At 55.9% G+C, this 15,050-nt stretch overlaps 1 protein-coding gene across 3 annotated transcripts in view; it reads left to right on the plus strand.

Annotated features, from left to right (window-relative positions):
- The first annotated feature begins 438 nt into the window (after positions 1 to 438).
- The window catches only part of FRMD5 (FERM domain containing 5), an 85,732-nt gene continuing 71,120 nt past the window's right edge, over positions 439 to 15,050 (plus strand). For all 3 annotated transcript variants that reach the window (XM_066635562.1, XM_066635560.1, XM_066635561.1), the window contains exon 1: positions 439 to 580. In XM_066635562.1, coding sequence (XP_066491659.1) covers positions 479 to 580 — 102 coding nt within the window. In that variant the 5' untranslated portion in view covers positions 439 to 478. The remainder of the gene's footprint in view (positions 581 to 15,050) is intronic.

Here is a 15,050-nt window from a genome sequence, read left to right on the forward strand (position 1 = left end):
GACAGCACCTGGGCTGGGGCCGTTGCAGCCTTCCAGGGCTCCTGAGTCTCGCTCGCTCCCCGGAAAGCGCTGCGCGGCCAGGCCGGGCCCGCCGCCCTTTGTCTCGCCGCCGCCGGCCCGGCAGGGGCAGCCCCCAGCTGCGCAGGGCGGCGGGCGAGCGCCGCGGGGGTCCCGGCTGCGGGCGCCGCTTGCCGGCACCTGCGCGGCTGCGAGAGGCCCCCCGCGCGAGGGGCGGCGCTTGGGCCGGCTGGCTGGCTGGCTGGCGCCGAAGCCCGTCAGGGGCGGCGCCGGGCCGGATTGGCCTCCGCGGGAGCGGCGGCGGGCCTGGCTCGGCGGCGGAGGGGCGGCGCGTCGCTCTCCGCGGACGGAGCCCGGCGGCGGCAGCGCGTCCTTCTGCACCTCCACCGCCCGCCGCGCCATGTGAAGGGCCGCCGGGAGCGCCGGACGCCTGCGGGGCCCGCGCTGCGGCTGCGGCAAGATGCTGAGCCGGCTGATGAGCGGCAGCAGCAGGAGCCTGGAGCGCGAGTTCAGCTGCACCGTCCGCCTGCTCGACGACAGCGAGTACTCCTGCACGCTCCAGGTGGGCGCGCCCGCGGGCGGGCGGGCGGAGGCTCTGCGGCGCCCATCGTGTGCCGGAGCGGAGCGCTGCGCGGCCGGGCCCGACTCGGCTCGGCAGGCGGGGGGACGGCGGCGGGGAGCGCCTGCTGGCTGCGACGCGGCGGGGGCGCCGGGCTCGCGGCGGCTCCGGGATCAGCCGCTCTCCGCACCCGAGGACGAGAAGCGTCTCCCGCCAGGGCGAGCCGCAGCCGGGTCCGCGCGGAGTCTCTGCTCGGGGACTGGCACCCGCGGAGCCCCGACCTTGGCTGCGGCGGGCAGGGCACGGGCGAGGCTCTCCCGCCCGCGGCTGCGGGGCTGTGGCTGTCCTGGGCACTCGCTTCTTCCTCGCTTCGCGCGGCCCGCGGGGGGCTGAGACCGACCCGGGCGCCCAGCCTCGCCCCCGGCCTGCCGGCTCCTCGCGCGGGTGCTCTCGGCAGACCTGCAGGCAGCCCCCGAGCGGACCCAGCCCGTCCTCGTCTTCGCGGGGTCTGGGTAGCGGTACCGACGGGGGCAGCTGCCTCTGCCGAGCAGGGACCAAGGCTGCGCGGGGCGAGTGTGGGACTCACTCCGGGCGCGCTCCCTTCCCGCCACGGCTCGGGGAGGCTCCCGCGTGGCGTCCAAGTGGTCCTCGGAACAGGGCGCCCGCAGCCGGAGAAGCGCCGGGGGCGTGTCCCGCTGCCTCTCCTCCGCCGGCCCTCCGAGGAGCACGGGGCCCCTCCCGCCCCCCTCCCGCCCCCAGGACCACCGCGGCTGCGCTGCGGATGGTGGGCAGAGCGGCGGTGGGCGTGACGCCCCCGAGCGCGACGAGGCTGCCCTGCTGGGCGCCTGGGGCGGGGGGAGGCCGGGGCTTGGGTGCCTCCGGCCCGGCTGGTGCTCAGCCCGAGTAAGGCTTTCTGAGCCCTCCGGGAGGCGCGCAGGCGGCCCTCTGAAGGTCACCCTTCGGCGCGAGGGAGGCTCCCCGGGCGCTGCTGCGGGGTCGGGGTCTTTGCGGTGCGTCCCGCCCGCAGGGACTCGCGAAGCTTCCTGGAGGGGCCAGGCCGGGAGCGGCGGCACAGGCGGGGAGGCGGCGACCCTCCGGTCCGCCCGCGCCTCTCCGTCCGGGCCGCCTTCGCCCAGGAGGGGGCCTCGCGCGGTCCGGCGGCGGGCGCTGCTGCTCGGTGGGCGGACGGGCGCAGAGGCCGGGCAGGTCGGGGGCTGGGCTGGGGGCGCCCGCCCTAGCGTCGCCCTGCCCTGCCCTGGCACTGAGCTAGGAAGCCGAAGGAGGGACCGGCTTTCCTGGGTCGCAGCGGCGAGGCGGGTGGAGCGCCTCGGCCCTTGGCTGCAGCGTGGCAGCGGCTCGGACCCCCGCGCTCCGGACCGGCGCGCCCGCCCGGGACTTCTCCTCGCTGCGGCTGCCGCGGGCCGCACAGGCCTCTTGCTTCTCCGTCCCGAACTGTGCGCCCCCCGGGGGGCAGGAGTGCCGCTGCCCAGCGCCGTCCCCTCTGGCGCTCCTTCCACTGTGTGTGCAGCGGCTCCGAGCCGCGGGGATCCTGCCGTGACAGGCTGCCTGCCGGGGAGCACGTGGGGCCTGACCCCCAGGGGTCCCCCTCCCCGGCCCTGCAGCCCAATGGGCCGGTCTGCCTCCCGCGCGGCTTCCCTTCGGGCTGCCTGTTCCACTTCCCTGCTGCAGGAAGACAGAAGCCCCCCTTGGTTCCCCTCCCCCAGCAGCTCAGAGGCAGGACTTGAGAACAAAGAAGGGGCGAGGGCCAGATGGGCAGCCCCTGCCAGCCTGCCTCTCCCTGCCTCCACTCCTGGCTGCATGCAGCATGCAGGTGCTGGCCTTTGTCTAGGCTGGGCCTGCCCCCTCCTGCAGCATCTGCCTGCCAACCTGCCCCCCACTAGAATGTGGGGCTTCTGCCCATGCCAGAGAATTAAATGTGCGGCTTGCGTCAGCCTCAGGCGTGTGGGGGGAGGGGGTCCCTCTGAACAGAGGACGGCCATGGCACACGGTGCCATCAGCTGCGTTCAGCTGCAGGTGGCTTCCCTCCTGAGCTGCGCCTCTGGCAAGATTGGTCAGAATGGTGAGCTGCAGCCACAGCTTCCCTGAGTCGGCAGTGATGAGACAAACCAAGTTCATGTGGCAGCCCCACTGGTGTGGGAGTCCTTCTGATGATGTTGTCAAACTCATTGATTTCCCAGCTCAGAGTCGGAGGCAAGGGGTCTTCTCTGGATTGGACTGCAGTCTGATCTGGAGGAGAATTTTTGGGTGAAGCTTCGCGGCCTCCCTCTGAACTTGCTTGCTAGTGACTGGGTTGGTCTGTCTCTCCACCTTCCTTTGGTACCTAAAGTGCTACAATAGCCTGGTGCCAATGCAAGGGCCGGGGGGGGGCGTATGGTGCCCTCAAGTGCCTCAATCCCTCCTATAGGGCTGCCTTGCTAGGTAAGATTTGGCATTTGCAGGGGGAAGTGTTGAGAAACCCCTAGCATGCTGTCAACTACATAATCAAGAACATCAGAAGCACCTGGCTGGATCAGGCCCAGGGCCCATCTAGTCCAGCTGCCTGCATCTCACAGTGGCCTAGATGCCTCAGGGAGCACTCAAGACCACAGAATACCAGCACCCTGTTTGCCACTCCTTTGCACCTGGTATTCAGAGATGGGCCACCTCTAAGAGTGGAGGTTACATATAGTCATCATGATTTTTAACCTGAATATGAACTCCCCCCCCCCCATAAATCTGTCCAATCCCCTTTTAAAGGCATCTAGGCTAGATGCCATCACCACTTCCGGTGGCAAGGAGTTCCAAAGGTTAATTGCATGCTGGGTAAAGAAATATTTCCGTTTGCCTATTCTGATTTTTCCACCAGTCAATTTTCGTGGATGTCCCCTGGTTCTGGTGTTGTGCAAGAAGGAAAAGAGCTTCCCTCCCGGTCCACCCCATGTATAATTGTATGTGTCTCAATCCTGCCCCCTCCCCAGATGGCTTCTTTCTAGACTGAAGAGCCCCAAATGCTGTAACCTTCCTTCCTCATAAGGGAGGTGCTCCAGCCCTGATCGCTCCTCTCTACAGGATTACATCTTCTAGCATCTGGATTCTTCCATTTGGAGCTCTGAACTATTTTCTGTGCTCGTCTGGAGAATCAGTTGGATGTTCTGAATCCAGTTGCGGGATGGGGGAGCTTGTCCCATAGTCTTCCTTGACCTGGTTATTAATACCCCCAAATGTTCCCTTAGTTGTGAGTAAGTGTCGCTGATGATGGGCTTGCCCCCAGCTTCATTGTTGCAGATTTGTGATCTGACGTCGCCATTCTACTTACTGACCTGTGTTGGCCTTTTTTTGTCGGAGCAAATGTACTTGCAAGCTCAGTCCTCCAAGGGCTAGCGAGTTTGTATATTTATTTACACATTTATACCCTGCTCTATCTCTCTGACAGGTGTTCAAAGTGGCTTATAGATATCATAAAAATATAAACATTAAAATATCCTAAAAACCATAGAACTGCCTTAAAAATATCCCATGAAAAGCAAAGATTAAAAAAACAAAAGACCAGCAGCAGTTCAGGTGCACAGAGGGGTTACTCTGAGCATTGACTGTGCTCTTGACAAGCCGGGCACCAGGGTTCACTCTGAGAGCCTCCTGGGCTGCCAAATGGTCTTTCATGTCTACAGTGTTGAATGAATTTAGGATATTTTTGGGGTGCTGAATCCAAATATGGCATCTGTTTTGCCCAATTGGCTCTAGTTTTGGTATTACGGCATAGCCATCTTATATGCTGATTCGAGCAGCTTCCTCTTGAGGAAGCCATGGATTCCCAAATATATCCAAGTATAGGTCTAACTTTCAAGAAAACAAACTGTGTGTAAGCCTGTGTAATTGGCACCTGAACTCTCAGAGATCTTGGAACTTGGAACTTCAGCCTGCCGTTCAGGGCACCCAGCCTGATGATGTTGGCAAGCTTCCTTTGGGACTTCCCTAAATGGCAAAGGGGAGAGATCTCTTAAAGGGCATTGTGGTGGTTTGGTGTGGGTGCAGGATGCAGTTGTCAGTGGGGCTCTTCTAGAAAGGGCTGGCTGGTTTTGCAGACTTCAGAGCTAACTGGTCTCAACTGCTGCCTTCGGTGCAGAGAGAATCAGCAGCAGTATCGACTTGCATCTGGCTGCTGGAAATCCTGCTGTATGTGGAAGGAACATTAAGCTGTTGCTTGCTCTTTGGTTCACTTATACCTGAACATCTTATTTTGAAATTTTGGGTGTGGGCTGTGGGACTGCAGGAGACTGATGCCTCCCAGACTTCAGGGGGAGACACTGCAGGGTTCCTCTGGGGCTGTGGGAGGCTTGGCACCTTTGGAGGCTTGCATACTGCTTTTTGCATGAGAGCCGCCTGTGTGCTAGATGGAGCTTTCTGTTTCTGTGCCTTGCAGGGTCTCCTAGAGCAGTGCCAGGTAGATTAATGACTTGGTATTTTCAGAATTAAATGAACTGTGGTTCCTATACATCTTGGACTTTGATATTCAGATTCATGTCTTTTTAAAAAAAATTTGATGTGGCTAAAATTTGGCTTTTCAGCATGTAGTTTTGTTCCTGTAACTGGTAAGAGAGACATGAGACAGTGATCTGGGGTGAGTGAAGGCTTCCATTTCATTTAATCCAAAATGGATTCATAGCCAGCATACCTTCCCAGTTCAGGTTTCCCTGGGGTGAGTGAAGCAAGACAGGTCGCATCTAGTCCCCCACCCCTCCAGTTGAGCCCTTTCTGGCTGTGAGCCTCTCTTCATCTCTCTCTGTCGTGCATCATCAAAGATGGCTTGTAGCTTCATCTCCAAGGCTTTGGACCAGTGAGCCTGACAAGAGTTCAAGAAGGTTCTCAGGTCTTCACTTTAAACCTGGCCTGGAGAAATTGTAGAGAGAGTTTCTCTCAACAACCTTGAAGCTGTTACCATGTAGGAAAATTTTTGCATGCAACTACATACATGTGAACAATCAAAAGTAGAACAAAGCATTTTGTGTGGCGGGGGCACATCATAGAAGTGGCATATGTCAGCCTATGGAAGGGTGGGTGGGTGTGCATATGTGTGCTCCATTATTTGGTGGATCCCACTTTGGGTTCAGGAGGCTCTTCTAGATGACCATTGGGTCCTTTGCAGCCCTGTGATTCTATTTTAGCCTTAAGTAGGCCAGCCTGGGAGGAAACCTAAATCCAAAAAGTAGCAAGGATATGGTGTGACCTCATTAAGAGGCAAATCTGTCCCCTTTGCTTCAGTTAGTTGCTGTCTCCTTGGAATTGGAAATTAAATGAGAGCAGGAAGTCTTCTGGACTGGCCAGACATGCAGGCCCATAACTCTGGCTTGTTAGTGCTGCCGGCTGCTGTACCAGGGGAGGCTTGGAGCCGCACAGTTGGGTTTAGCTGCCATAGCCAAGGTATGCAGAGGGGTTCTGTGCCCAATCAGTTGAGTCCAGTGTTGACAGAGGTGCTTGGTGGTGTTTTCACAAATGTGACATACTTTGGGTGTACCTGGAGGAGGAGAGGATCCATTCTCTGCACCTCCAAAAGGTGAAACATCTGGTCTCAAAATAAATGATGCAGTTGGTGTGTCTGTGCAAATGACTTGGCTGGCATAGAAGTTGCCTGGTTGAATGTCACTTGAGATGAATGAGGGGATAGAAGGAGAGGATTGTGATGTTGAGCGGAGCCCGTCAAGGAAGAGGCAAGGATTCCGACAGAGCCTGCAGGGAGGCTCTGGGTGCCCTCCCTAGTGCCTGGTGGATGCGGCCTTCACAGAAGTCCTGGCCTCATGCTTTGTGCACAGAGGAAAGGACAGGGTCACCGGGGCAGGCTTTGTCCCCAGTGTATGTATATCCAACTGGACATCTGCATGGCGTGTATTTGTGTGCAGCTGGAGCATCTCTTCGAAAATGGACATGGCTTTGTGGTCTTTTTTGTCAGAAGGGATTCTAGGCACCTTTGCGAAAAGTGTTTCTTCTCCTGCCCTGTTGCTGCTGCTTCAAGATCTTTTCATGGCACAAGGAACGGGGGCACCTGTTGGCCTGAGCATGTGATTTTCCACTGTTGGGGAGGGGGGTTGCACTGAAGGAGATGCCGTGGAATGTCAGGACAGTGGTGCTGTCACAGAGAAGGACCCGAATTTGGGGGACCCTTGTTGGTGCATGCGTTGCAAGGGGCAATTGCCTTGAACGTGGAAGATGGGCTGTGCTTCCTTCCAGGAGACAATGACCTGTCAGACAAATTAGGAAGTTTGCAGAGTGATGTACAAGCATTATTGCAGCCGAGCCAATGTCCCGAGTGAAGCAATCACCCAGATTACTGGTCTGCGTTGATGTGCCGCTTCCACTTACACTGGTGAGGCTGTTCTCAAAGCTCAGCACAGGTACCTCAAGACACACACACCCCGCCGCCACCAGCTGGTCACCGAAGACAGGGTTCGGAAATGGGGACATGCAGGGACACGGGGCCCTGTGTTCTCCAACCTGGCTATGTGAGTTGATCCTTTGAAGGCAGGCAGGCAGAAGAGGGTGGAGGCCCTATCAGGTTCCCCACTTAGCCTCCCTCTGGCCAGGGCTGGCAATGTGGCAGTCTCCCAGGAGGTGGGGCTTGGCCCTGGAGTCTGAACAAGGGCAGGGCTGGGCAGGCTGCTGCAAGGGCCGTGCTTGTGCCTGAGGTGTGCAGGCTGCCCTAGTCTGTTTCTGCCTCCCTCTCCTTCCTTATTGTGGCCCACCGGTTTCCTCCGTATGTCTGTACGTTCCTCTGTACATCTGTTGTGGCCCACTGGTTTCCTTCTCGCTGTCTGCAGAAGTCACATAGTACTCTGAGAGAGCCCTTCCATCCAGCTCATAAGTTCTTTGAACTGTTGCCTTTGGGTAGGCGATACAGAACTATGAGAGCAGCACCACACGACTCCTGAACAGTTTTTATCCCACAGCCATATCTTGTTGGCAACCTTCAGTCTCGAAAGACTATGGTGTTGCGCTCTGAAAGGTGGTTCTGGCACAGCGTCTAGTGTGGCTGAAAAGGCCAATTCGGGAGTGACAATCCCTTCCACACTGGGAGCAAGTGCAGTCTGTCCCTGGTCTGTCTCCCTGGCTATGGGCCTTCCTTCTTTGCCTCTTTGCCTCAGTCTGTTGGCCAAGTGTCTCTTCAAACTGGAAGAGGCCATGCTGCACAGCCTGCCTCCAAACGGGCCGCTCAGAGGCCAGGGTTTCCCACCTGTTGAGGTCCACTCCTAAGGCCTTCAGATCCCTCTTGCAGATGTCCTTGTATCGCAGCTGTGGTCTACCTGTAGGGTGCTTTCCTTGCACAAGTTCTCCATAGAGGAGATCCTTTGGGATCCGGCCATCATCCATTCTCACGACATGACTGAGCCAATGCAGGCGTCTCTGTTTCAGCAGTGCATACATGCTAGGGATTCCAGCACGTTCCAGGACTGTGTTGTTTGGAACTTTGTCCTGCCAGGTGATGCCGAGAATGTGTCGGAGGCAGCGCATGTGGAAAGTGTTCAGTTTCCTCTCCTGTTGTGAGCAAAGAGTCCATGACTCGCTGCAGTACAGAAGTGTACTCAGGACGCAAGCTCTAATTACATTGAATAAGGTGATATAGTTGTTACCATGCTCCTGGGCATTATGGTCTGTTATACTGTTTTTATATTATGATGCATGTTGTATAGAATGTGGGGTGAGTGTGTAGAGTGTGATTGTTGAAATTGTTGTATATATATTCATGCTTGTATCTCAAAGGTGCATAAATTTCTTTGTGCTGTAGCACAATGACAATAAAGTTACTACTACTGTATGCTGAGGCCAGTTTTCCTTGTCCTGAGGAGAGACACACTTTGCTTGCCTGCAGGTGGGCATCTGTCTGGTGCTGCTAGACTAACCTCTGGCAGTCAGGCAGGTGGGGTGGAAACAGAAGTCTGCTTCATGTGCTGATCGAGACCTGTGTTTCCTGGCTGGGCCCAAGCCTCTTGCCACTGAGAACTTGTTCCGGTCCTCCTTCTGAGGAGCTGCTTGGCATCAAAAGCCATTTTTCTTCCTGGAGAGAGTAATCCTGCCCCTGCCCTGAGAGCCTCTTTTCCACATTAACTTCCAATTGCAAGTTCAAGATTAATGCATAGAAATCTTTCATTTGAGGTAGGAATGGCTCTGAGCAGGGAGGGAGAGGGGGCTGGAAGGACAGGTGAGGCTTGATGGAGTCTGGTGCTCTTCCCCACTGGCCAGAGTGGAGATGGGTGTTTTAGGGGCATTCCTGAGGAGGGGAGGCCTGCAAGCTCTGGTTCAGCAGTTTGGAGGCAGTGATAGGAAGCTGAGGAGTCTTTCCAGGTCCTATTGCCCAGGAGCCCTTGGAGGAGAGACCAGGGTCTTCTGCTCACCAAGCAGTTCTCCCCTTGGCTGCTGAGCAATGACCCTCCCCATGGAGTCAGCCAGTGTTGTTTTTGCATCTCTCCCGCACATGTAGTTGGATTGAACAAAGGAACCTGCCCTCTTGTGGCCTGCAGGTAGGGGGTGTGCTGGTTTCTGCTGAGGGCCCAAGCATGTGCCTGCTGGGTGATGTGGTAGTGATGGGGCTTTCTTTGCAAAGAACAAGAAGGGGCTGTGGAACATGGTGGGCTGCAGAGGGGTCGGGTGTTTTGATTCCAGCTATGGCCCCCACATGCTGTTCTTGGGTTTAAAAAAAAGCCTCCTCCATTGGTTTTTGCTTCCTTTTGCACCCCCACTCCCCGCTACCTGAACTTGCCAAGCCTTCAGCCTGGCCGACATGCCTGCTGCCCTCACTGTGGTTATTGCTGTCACCCCCTGGAAGAAGTGATGTCAGAAGAAGACCCCCTGGAAGACCCCCTGGAAGAAGGGGATTTGGAGCTCCTTCTTTGGCCCCCAGCTGCATCATCGTCATCCCCTTATTTTTCCTAGAGGGTGTAATGTGAACGATTGACAAGAGGAGTTCCTGCAAGGGAAGAGCCAGCTGATTGGCTGGGGCTTGGCAAGAAGTGTGACTCAGCACTGCACCCCATCCCATTGTGCTGCCCCCTCAACCCTCACTGCACCCCTCCCCGAAGATTCGCAGAGCAGGCAACTGTGGTGGCGGCAGAGGCTGAAATGGTCTGAACTCTCCTTTCTACAGGAGCCCTCATGGGGCCTCCTCTTGGTAATTTATATTCCCTTCAAGCACTTCTGCCTCCACTGTCTCAGAAGCCTGGTGTGAAAAAAATCCCCACTCAGCTCCGAAGCTCCCTGGGTGACTTTCTTGGACCAGTCACTCTCTCAGCCTCAGCTCAGCCTCACAGGGTTGTTATGAGGACAGAAGGAGGGAAGGAACCATGTACACCACCCTGAGCTCCTTGGAGGAAGGGAGGTATAAAAACGTGAAAAATAAGAAATAGTGCTTTGAAGAAAGACCAGCTGCCTTCACAAGCTTGCAGTATACCCACCCCTCCCCCAAATCACCCTGATTTCGCTTCTGAACTCTTGCCCCCCCATTTGCCAAAATTGCTTGCAAGAATTCTTGCATCAGTATCAATTTTTGTGTGTGTAAATAATACATTCATTGCCCTTCCTTCCCAAAAGTCAGTTCTCAACAAAAACTGTTGAGAATTTTCCAGAGGTATTTTCAAGAGAACCCTCTTGAAGCTTTGATGTGCTCCTGGCTGCAAGCAAAAACATGCCTACCTGTTGGGTTGCCAGAAGATCCTGAGATCCTCCAGTGCCACCTGGAAACAGCAGCTGGCAGTCCCTTATGGACTGGCTGCTTCTGTCTCGTCACCACAGGGCATGTGTGCAGTGGGTGGTAGGGTGCCGTCACGTCTGCTTCATACTGTGTGCCATTTCAGTGCCTATATGCGTTGCATGTCCTTCTTTGCAGCTGCAGCGGACTCTTACTGGCCTGCCCCAGGTGTAATTTGTTGGGCTGGTTCTGCAGCAGTGCAGCATTGAGGCTGCATCTCTTCTCGGTCTCTCCCCCTCCCCCAATCAGTGATGCAGTGGAGGTGGGAGCACTTTTTTTGAAAGTTTCCACCCCCATTTCAGGAGCCATTGCTGGCCTTTGTGGCTGATGCTTCTGTGGTCAAGAAGTCAGGAAGGGAGGGGCAATGCTGAGCTGTGGACAGCAGATGTTTCTTGCCTTGAAATTGGCCAGGAAGTTGGCAGGACGGAGCAGGGGGAGTAGGCTGGCCCAATGTGGGATGCAGTCCTGAATGGTGACTTTGTGCTCTGATTCCTGCCCTGCTCCACATTGATGCAAGACAGTCTCCCGATAACACTGAGAAATGGATAGATTTTGTGGTTTAAGAGCATGTTTCTCTGGGTTGCCCGTGCTGGAGCGGAGGCAGCAGTTGGTTTGCAGCTCTTGCCCAGAGAGGGAGGCCCTTCCCAGAGATCCTTTCCGCACTTGTGTGTGCTCTGCTAAGACAAGGTTCTTTTCACACTGGGCCTCTGTGCCTTCAGCTGGCATCCCCAAATGCAGGGGCTTCCTCCACGCTTCCCTGCCCTACCTGCCATGTTCAGAGATGCTCTTTTTCCTCCTGCAGTTGAGGCCGGTGGTGGTTCTGTGCTGTAACTTTGGCTCAGCCTTCCTCCGGGAACAAAGCTGTGCGGCTGTTTATACAGAAATGAAAATCAAGGTGACTTAGAGCCCTGGATTTTAAAAAGAGGACAGTCCACTGTGCAGCCCCAACAGGAACGACATCTTACAATGGAGCAATCTGCAGATTTTTTCAGTTATGATCTTGGCAGTCTGAATGCGCAGGGAAAGCAGATTGAGTTCTTTCTCAGTGCACCTGACATCACCTCCCAGTTCCTGATTGTGGTAAACAGGCGAGAGTGACCAGAACTGCCTGTATTTCACACTGTGTTTAAATGTCCGTAGCTCACTCAGTGCCTCTGGGATTATTTGGCAGGTGTAAAGTCCAAAACAATCCAGAAAGTTTCCACAGTACAGCAGCTTGAGCGGAGTGTGCGAGGGAGGGGTGTCTGGCCTGTTGTGCCGGGGCTGGGGTTCCTCTCCGGGCCTTCCGAGACTGTCCAGTGATGGTGTAATTACAGTTGCACACAATGCCGTGAAGGTCTTCTTTGTGATGGCTCCACAACGCCATGTGGCTGAGTGGAATCATAGAGGGCGATTGGAGAAGAGTCTGGGCTGCCTGATTGGAAAGAGTTGTCCCCGCTGGAATGGAGGAAAGGTGAGGTCATTGGGGGGGGGCTCTTTCTGATTGTGGGGTGTGTTTTATACGTTTATATTTTTTATGTTTATAAATTGTGGAAGTCGCCAGGGTGTTGTGTGTGAGGCAGGATGTACCTTGACATGAATAGCGCACTTCCCACCCCCACCAACCAAGAAAATGTTATGCCGTATTTAGTCTTTCTTTGAAAAGCTTCCACCCTACCTTGCTGAGTTTGAGCACAAGCCACTCAAAAGCAGCAAGCACAAAAAGATTAGACGTGACAGCTCAATTAATACACTGAGAAGAGCAAAGCAGCAGATCGAATTGCAAGGATAAAAAATGCAAGCACCACCCTCCCCCGAGATCAGCCTTCAGTGAGACCAAAGACCCAGGAGAAAAAGGGTCTTTCTTAGGTGGCAGAAGCCAGCTGTCAGGTGGAGGGAGCACTGTGGCGGGGGGGGAGGGGCTGGCAGCAGCGAATGGATCTCCTAAGAACATAAGAAGAGCCCTGCTGGATCAGGCCAAAGGCCCATCTAGTCCAGCTTCCTGTATCTCACAGCAACCCACCAAATGCCCCAGGGAGCACACAAGACAACAGACACAACCTGCGTCCCGGTGCCCTCCCCTGCATCTGGCAATCAGAGGCAGCCTGCCTCTAAAACCAAGAGCTTGCTCATGCCTACTATGACTTGTAGCCCGTAATGAACTTTTCCTCCCGAAATCTGTCCAATCCCCTCTTAAAGGCATCCAGGCAAGATGCCATCACTACTTCCTGTGGCAAGGAGTTCCACAAACTAATTACATGCTGGATAAAGAAATATTTTCTTCTGTCTGTCCTAACTCTCCCAACAGTCAGCTTTCGTGGATGTCCCCTGGTTCTGGTGTTACGTGAGAGGGAAAAGAGCATCTCTCTATCCACTCTGTCCATCCCCTGCATGATTTTGTATGTTTCGATCATGTGCCCCCTCAGGCGCCTCTTTTCTAGACTGAAGAGCCCAAATGCCATAGCCTTTCCTCATAGGGAAGGTGCCAGGAATCATTTTGGTTGCTCTCTTTTGCACCTTTTCCATCTCACAGGGGGAGCTGCCGGCAGGCATTGAACCCTCCTCTTCCATTGCTCCTACTCAGCCTGGCCTATGCTTCTTGGCAAGCCAGTGGAGCTCTGCAGGTCTCAGGCAGGGAAGGGTCTTTCCTAGCCCTGCCTGGAGGGGCTGCTGGTCCTGGAGCCTGCTGGACCATCTGAACGCAAAGCAGGGATGGGGGGCGCTCTTCGCCCAAGAGATGGGGGCCGCAACAGAGGGTGCTGTCTCCTGCATTCTGGCCCCACCAAGTTTCTCCAAAGGGGAACAGGATATTAATTTGGGGGGGGTGTCAAAGGTTTCCTGCGGAGCCCCACTAAGATGTCATGAAGTGTTGGCCTGGTGTTAGTTGACTCGTGTTTGGATGGGAGCAGTGGGACCCTGCCCAGGGCCTCTCTTCCTGGTGTTACCTTCCTTGTCTCTCCCTCCTCCCTGACCACTTACTGGGTCAGGTCCTTCTGGCCTCCTACCTTCTCCCCAACACCAGGTGCTCCAGTCAGGGAGAGGTGCCCTGTCAGCTGGTCTCTCCCCACAAGCTGGGGATGTGGGAGGCTGTCGGACGGACTTGCCTGAGCCAGGCGGCTCTCCCTCTTACCTGGCCAATCTGCCTTCCCCTTGTGTCTCCTTGGCCCCCTTGCAAGGTAAGTCTGGGTCTGGCGGGGAGAAGGGCACCCTGACAGGGTTAAAAGCTGGCCTGCAAATTTGCCTGCAAAGAAATTGCAGAAGGCCAGGGGTGAGGGACTGGCACCAGGATGCAGGTCTCTTGTCTTGTGTGCTTCCTGAGGCATCTGGTGGGCCACTGTGAGATGCAGGAAGCTGGACTCGGTGGGCCTTTGGGCTCTTCTTATATTCTTAAATGTTGGTGAGTTGACCTCTCTGGGCAGCCTTGAAGAGTGTCCCTCCATCTTTATTCTGTGCACCTTTTCCAAAGTGAGGAGTTGACATTCTGGTGGCCCTCACTGGCCCCTCAACTGCTGTGGGAACAAGGGAATGAGTGTTGCCCTCTGCTCCCTTCAGGAGAGGCTGAGTTGGAAGCCCCTGGACATTTCCAGCCAGGGGTGGGGAATAAGGAAGGCAGGATGAGGCGATGGCTTGGTTTTGTTGGAAGCAGTAAATATCTGTTGGTGCTCTGGGAGATCCCCTGCATGCGCCAGTCTTTGCAGACACTGGGGCGGGTTCTGCTGGTAACTTTCCAGGGTTTGAAATGCAGATTCTGGCAGCAGCTTGAACAGAGCAAATGAAGGAGGGGTAGGGTGGGGGGCTGGTGCGGGGCGTGAGAAGGAATGGCCTTGTGTTCGGAGCAGTGGCAGCTGCCATGGAGGAAAAGAGGAGGGGGTCTGGATGTGTGGGGGGGCCTACGGCGTGCGTGAGGGGAATAGCAATCTTGTCACCTTGGAGGTTGTCTGGAGCACATTCCGTAATGCTGGGATCAGTGGTTGCTGGTGGTTACTGCTGAGCTCCCTGGGTGGGCCTGTCTATTGCACGTGTCCCTGTCTGCCCCCTCCAGGGCTAGAGGAATAACCGGAGGACTGCCCTTGGACCAACTACCACTGGACGTGTTGGTCCAGACATGAGGTTCTGGGAAGCTCTTGGAGGCCAGAGTCTTTAAGGCACTAGATGGGTCAGAACCTGGTCTCCCTACAGACTGTCTCTGTGCTTGATGGGTGCCAGGAGACTGTGGCTTTGCTTGCTCTCCGCTTCCTGTCGCAGCATGCAGTGCCAGCCTAGTGAGTGGCCATGTGGCTGCCCTGCTGGGGAGAGGTCCAAGAGAGGAAAGGTGACCAGGCTTAGCTGTTGACGTTGTGCTTCTTGCCCTTCACTCTGGTGGGGTTCTGGTGGGGGTCAGCACTCAGCATGTGCTTGGCATGTGCAGATTAAAGGTGGAGAGGGCATGAAAGGTCTTGGGGTGGAGAGAAACTGCATCTCTTGCCAGATGGTCATGTTTCAAGGGGAGGCACCCCCATGTGTTCATCACTGACTGGTGAGTAGCCTCTCCTGCCTGTCCCACAAACTGTGACTGCGAAGATGGAAGAGGCTACTCCAGAGTAAAACCTGGTCTGACTCCTGGTCTGAGAGGCCTTTATAGTTGGTGGCCCTGCTGAGTGGCAACCCTGTTTCTGAGGGAGGAGGAGGCTAGAGTGGGAAGGTGGTTCCTTCCTTCAGACCCCAACGGAGTTGTGTGGGAAGGAGCTCTGAGGAAGCCTACCTCATGCCTGCCACTCTTGCATC

The sequence above is a fragment of the Tiliqua scincoides genome, chromosome 8, assembly GCF_035046505.1.
Source record: "Tiliqua scincoides isolate rTilSci1 chromosome 8, rTilSci1.hap2, whole genome shotgun sequence".
NCBI classification, from domain to species: domain Eukaryota; kingdom Metazoa; phylum Chordata; class Lepidosauria; order Squamata; family Scincidae; genus Tiliqua; species Tiliqua scincoides.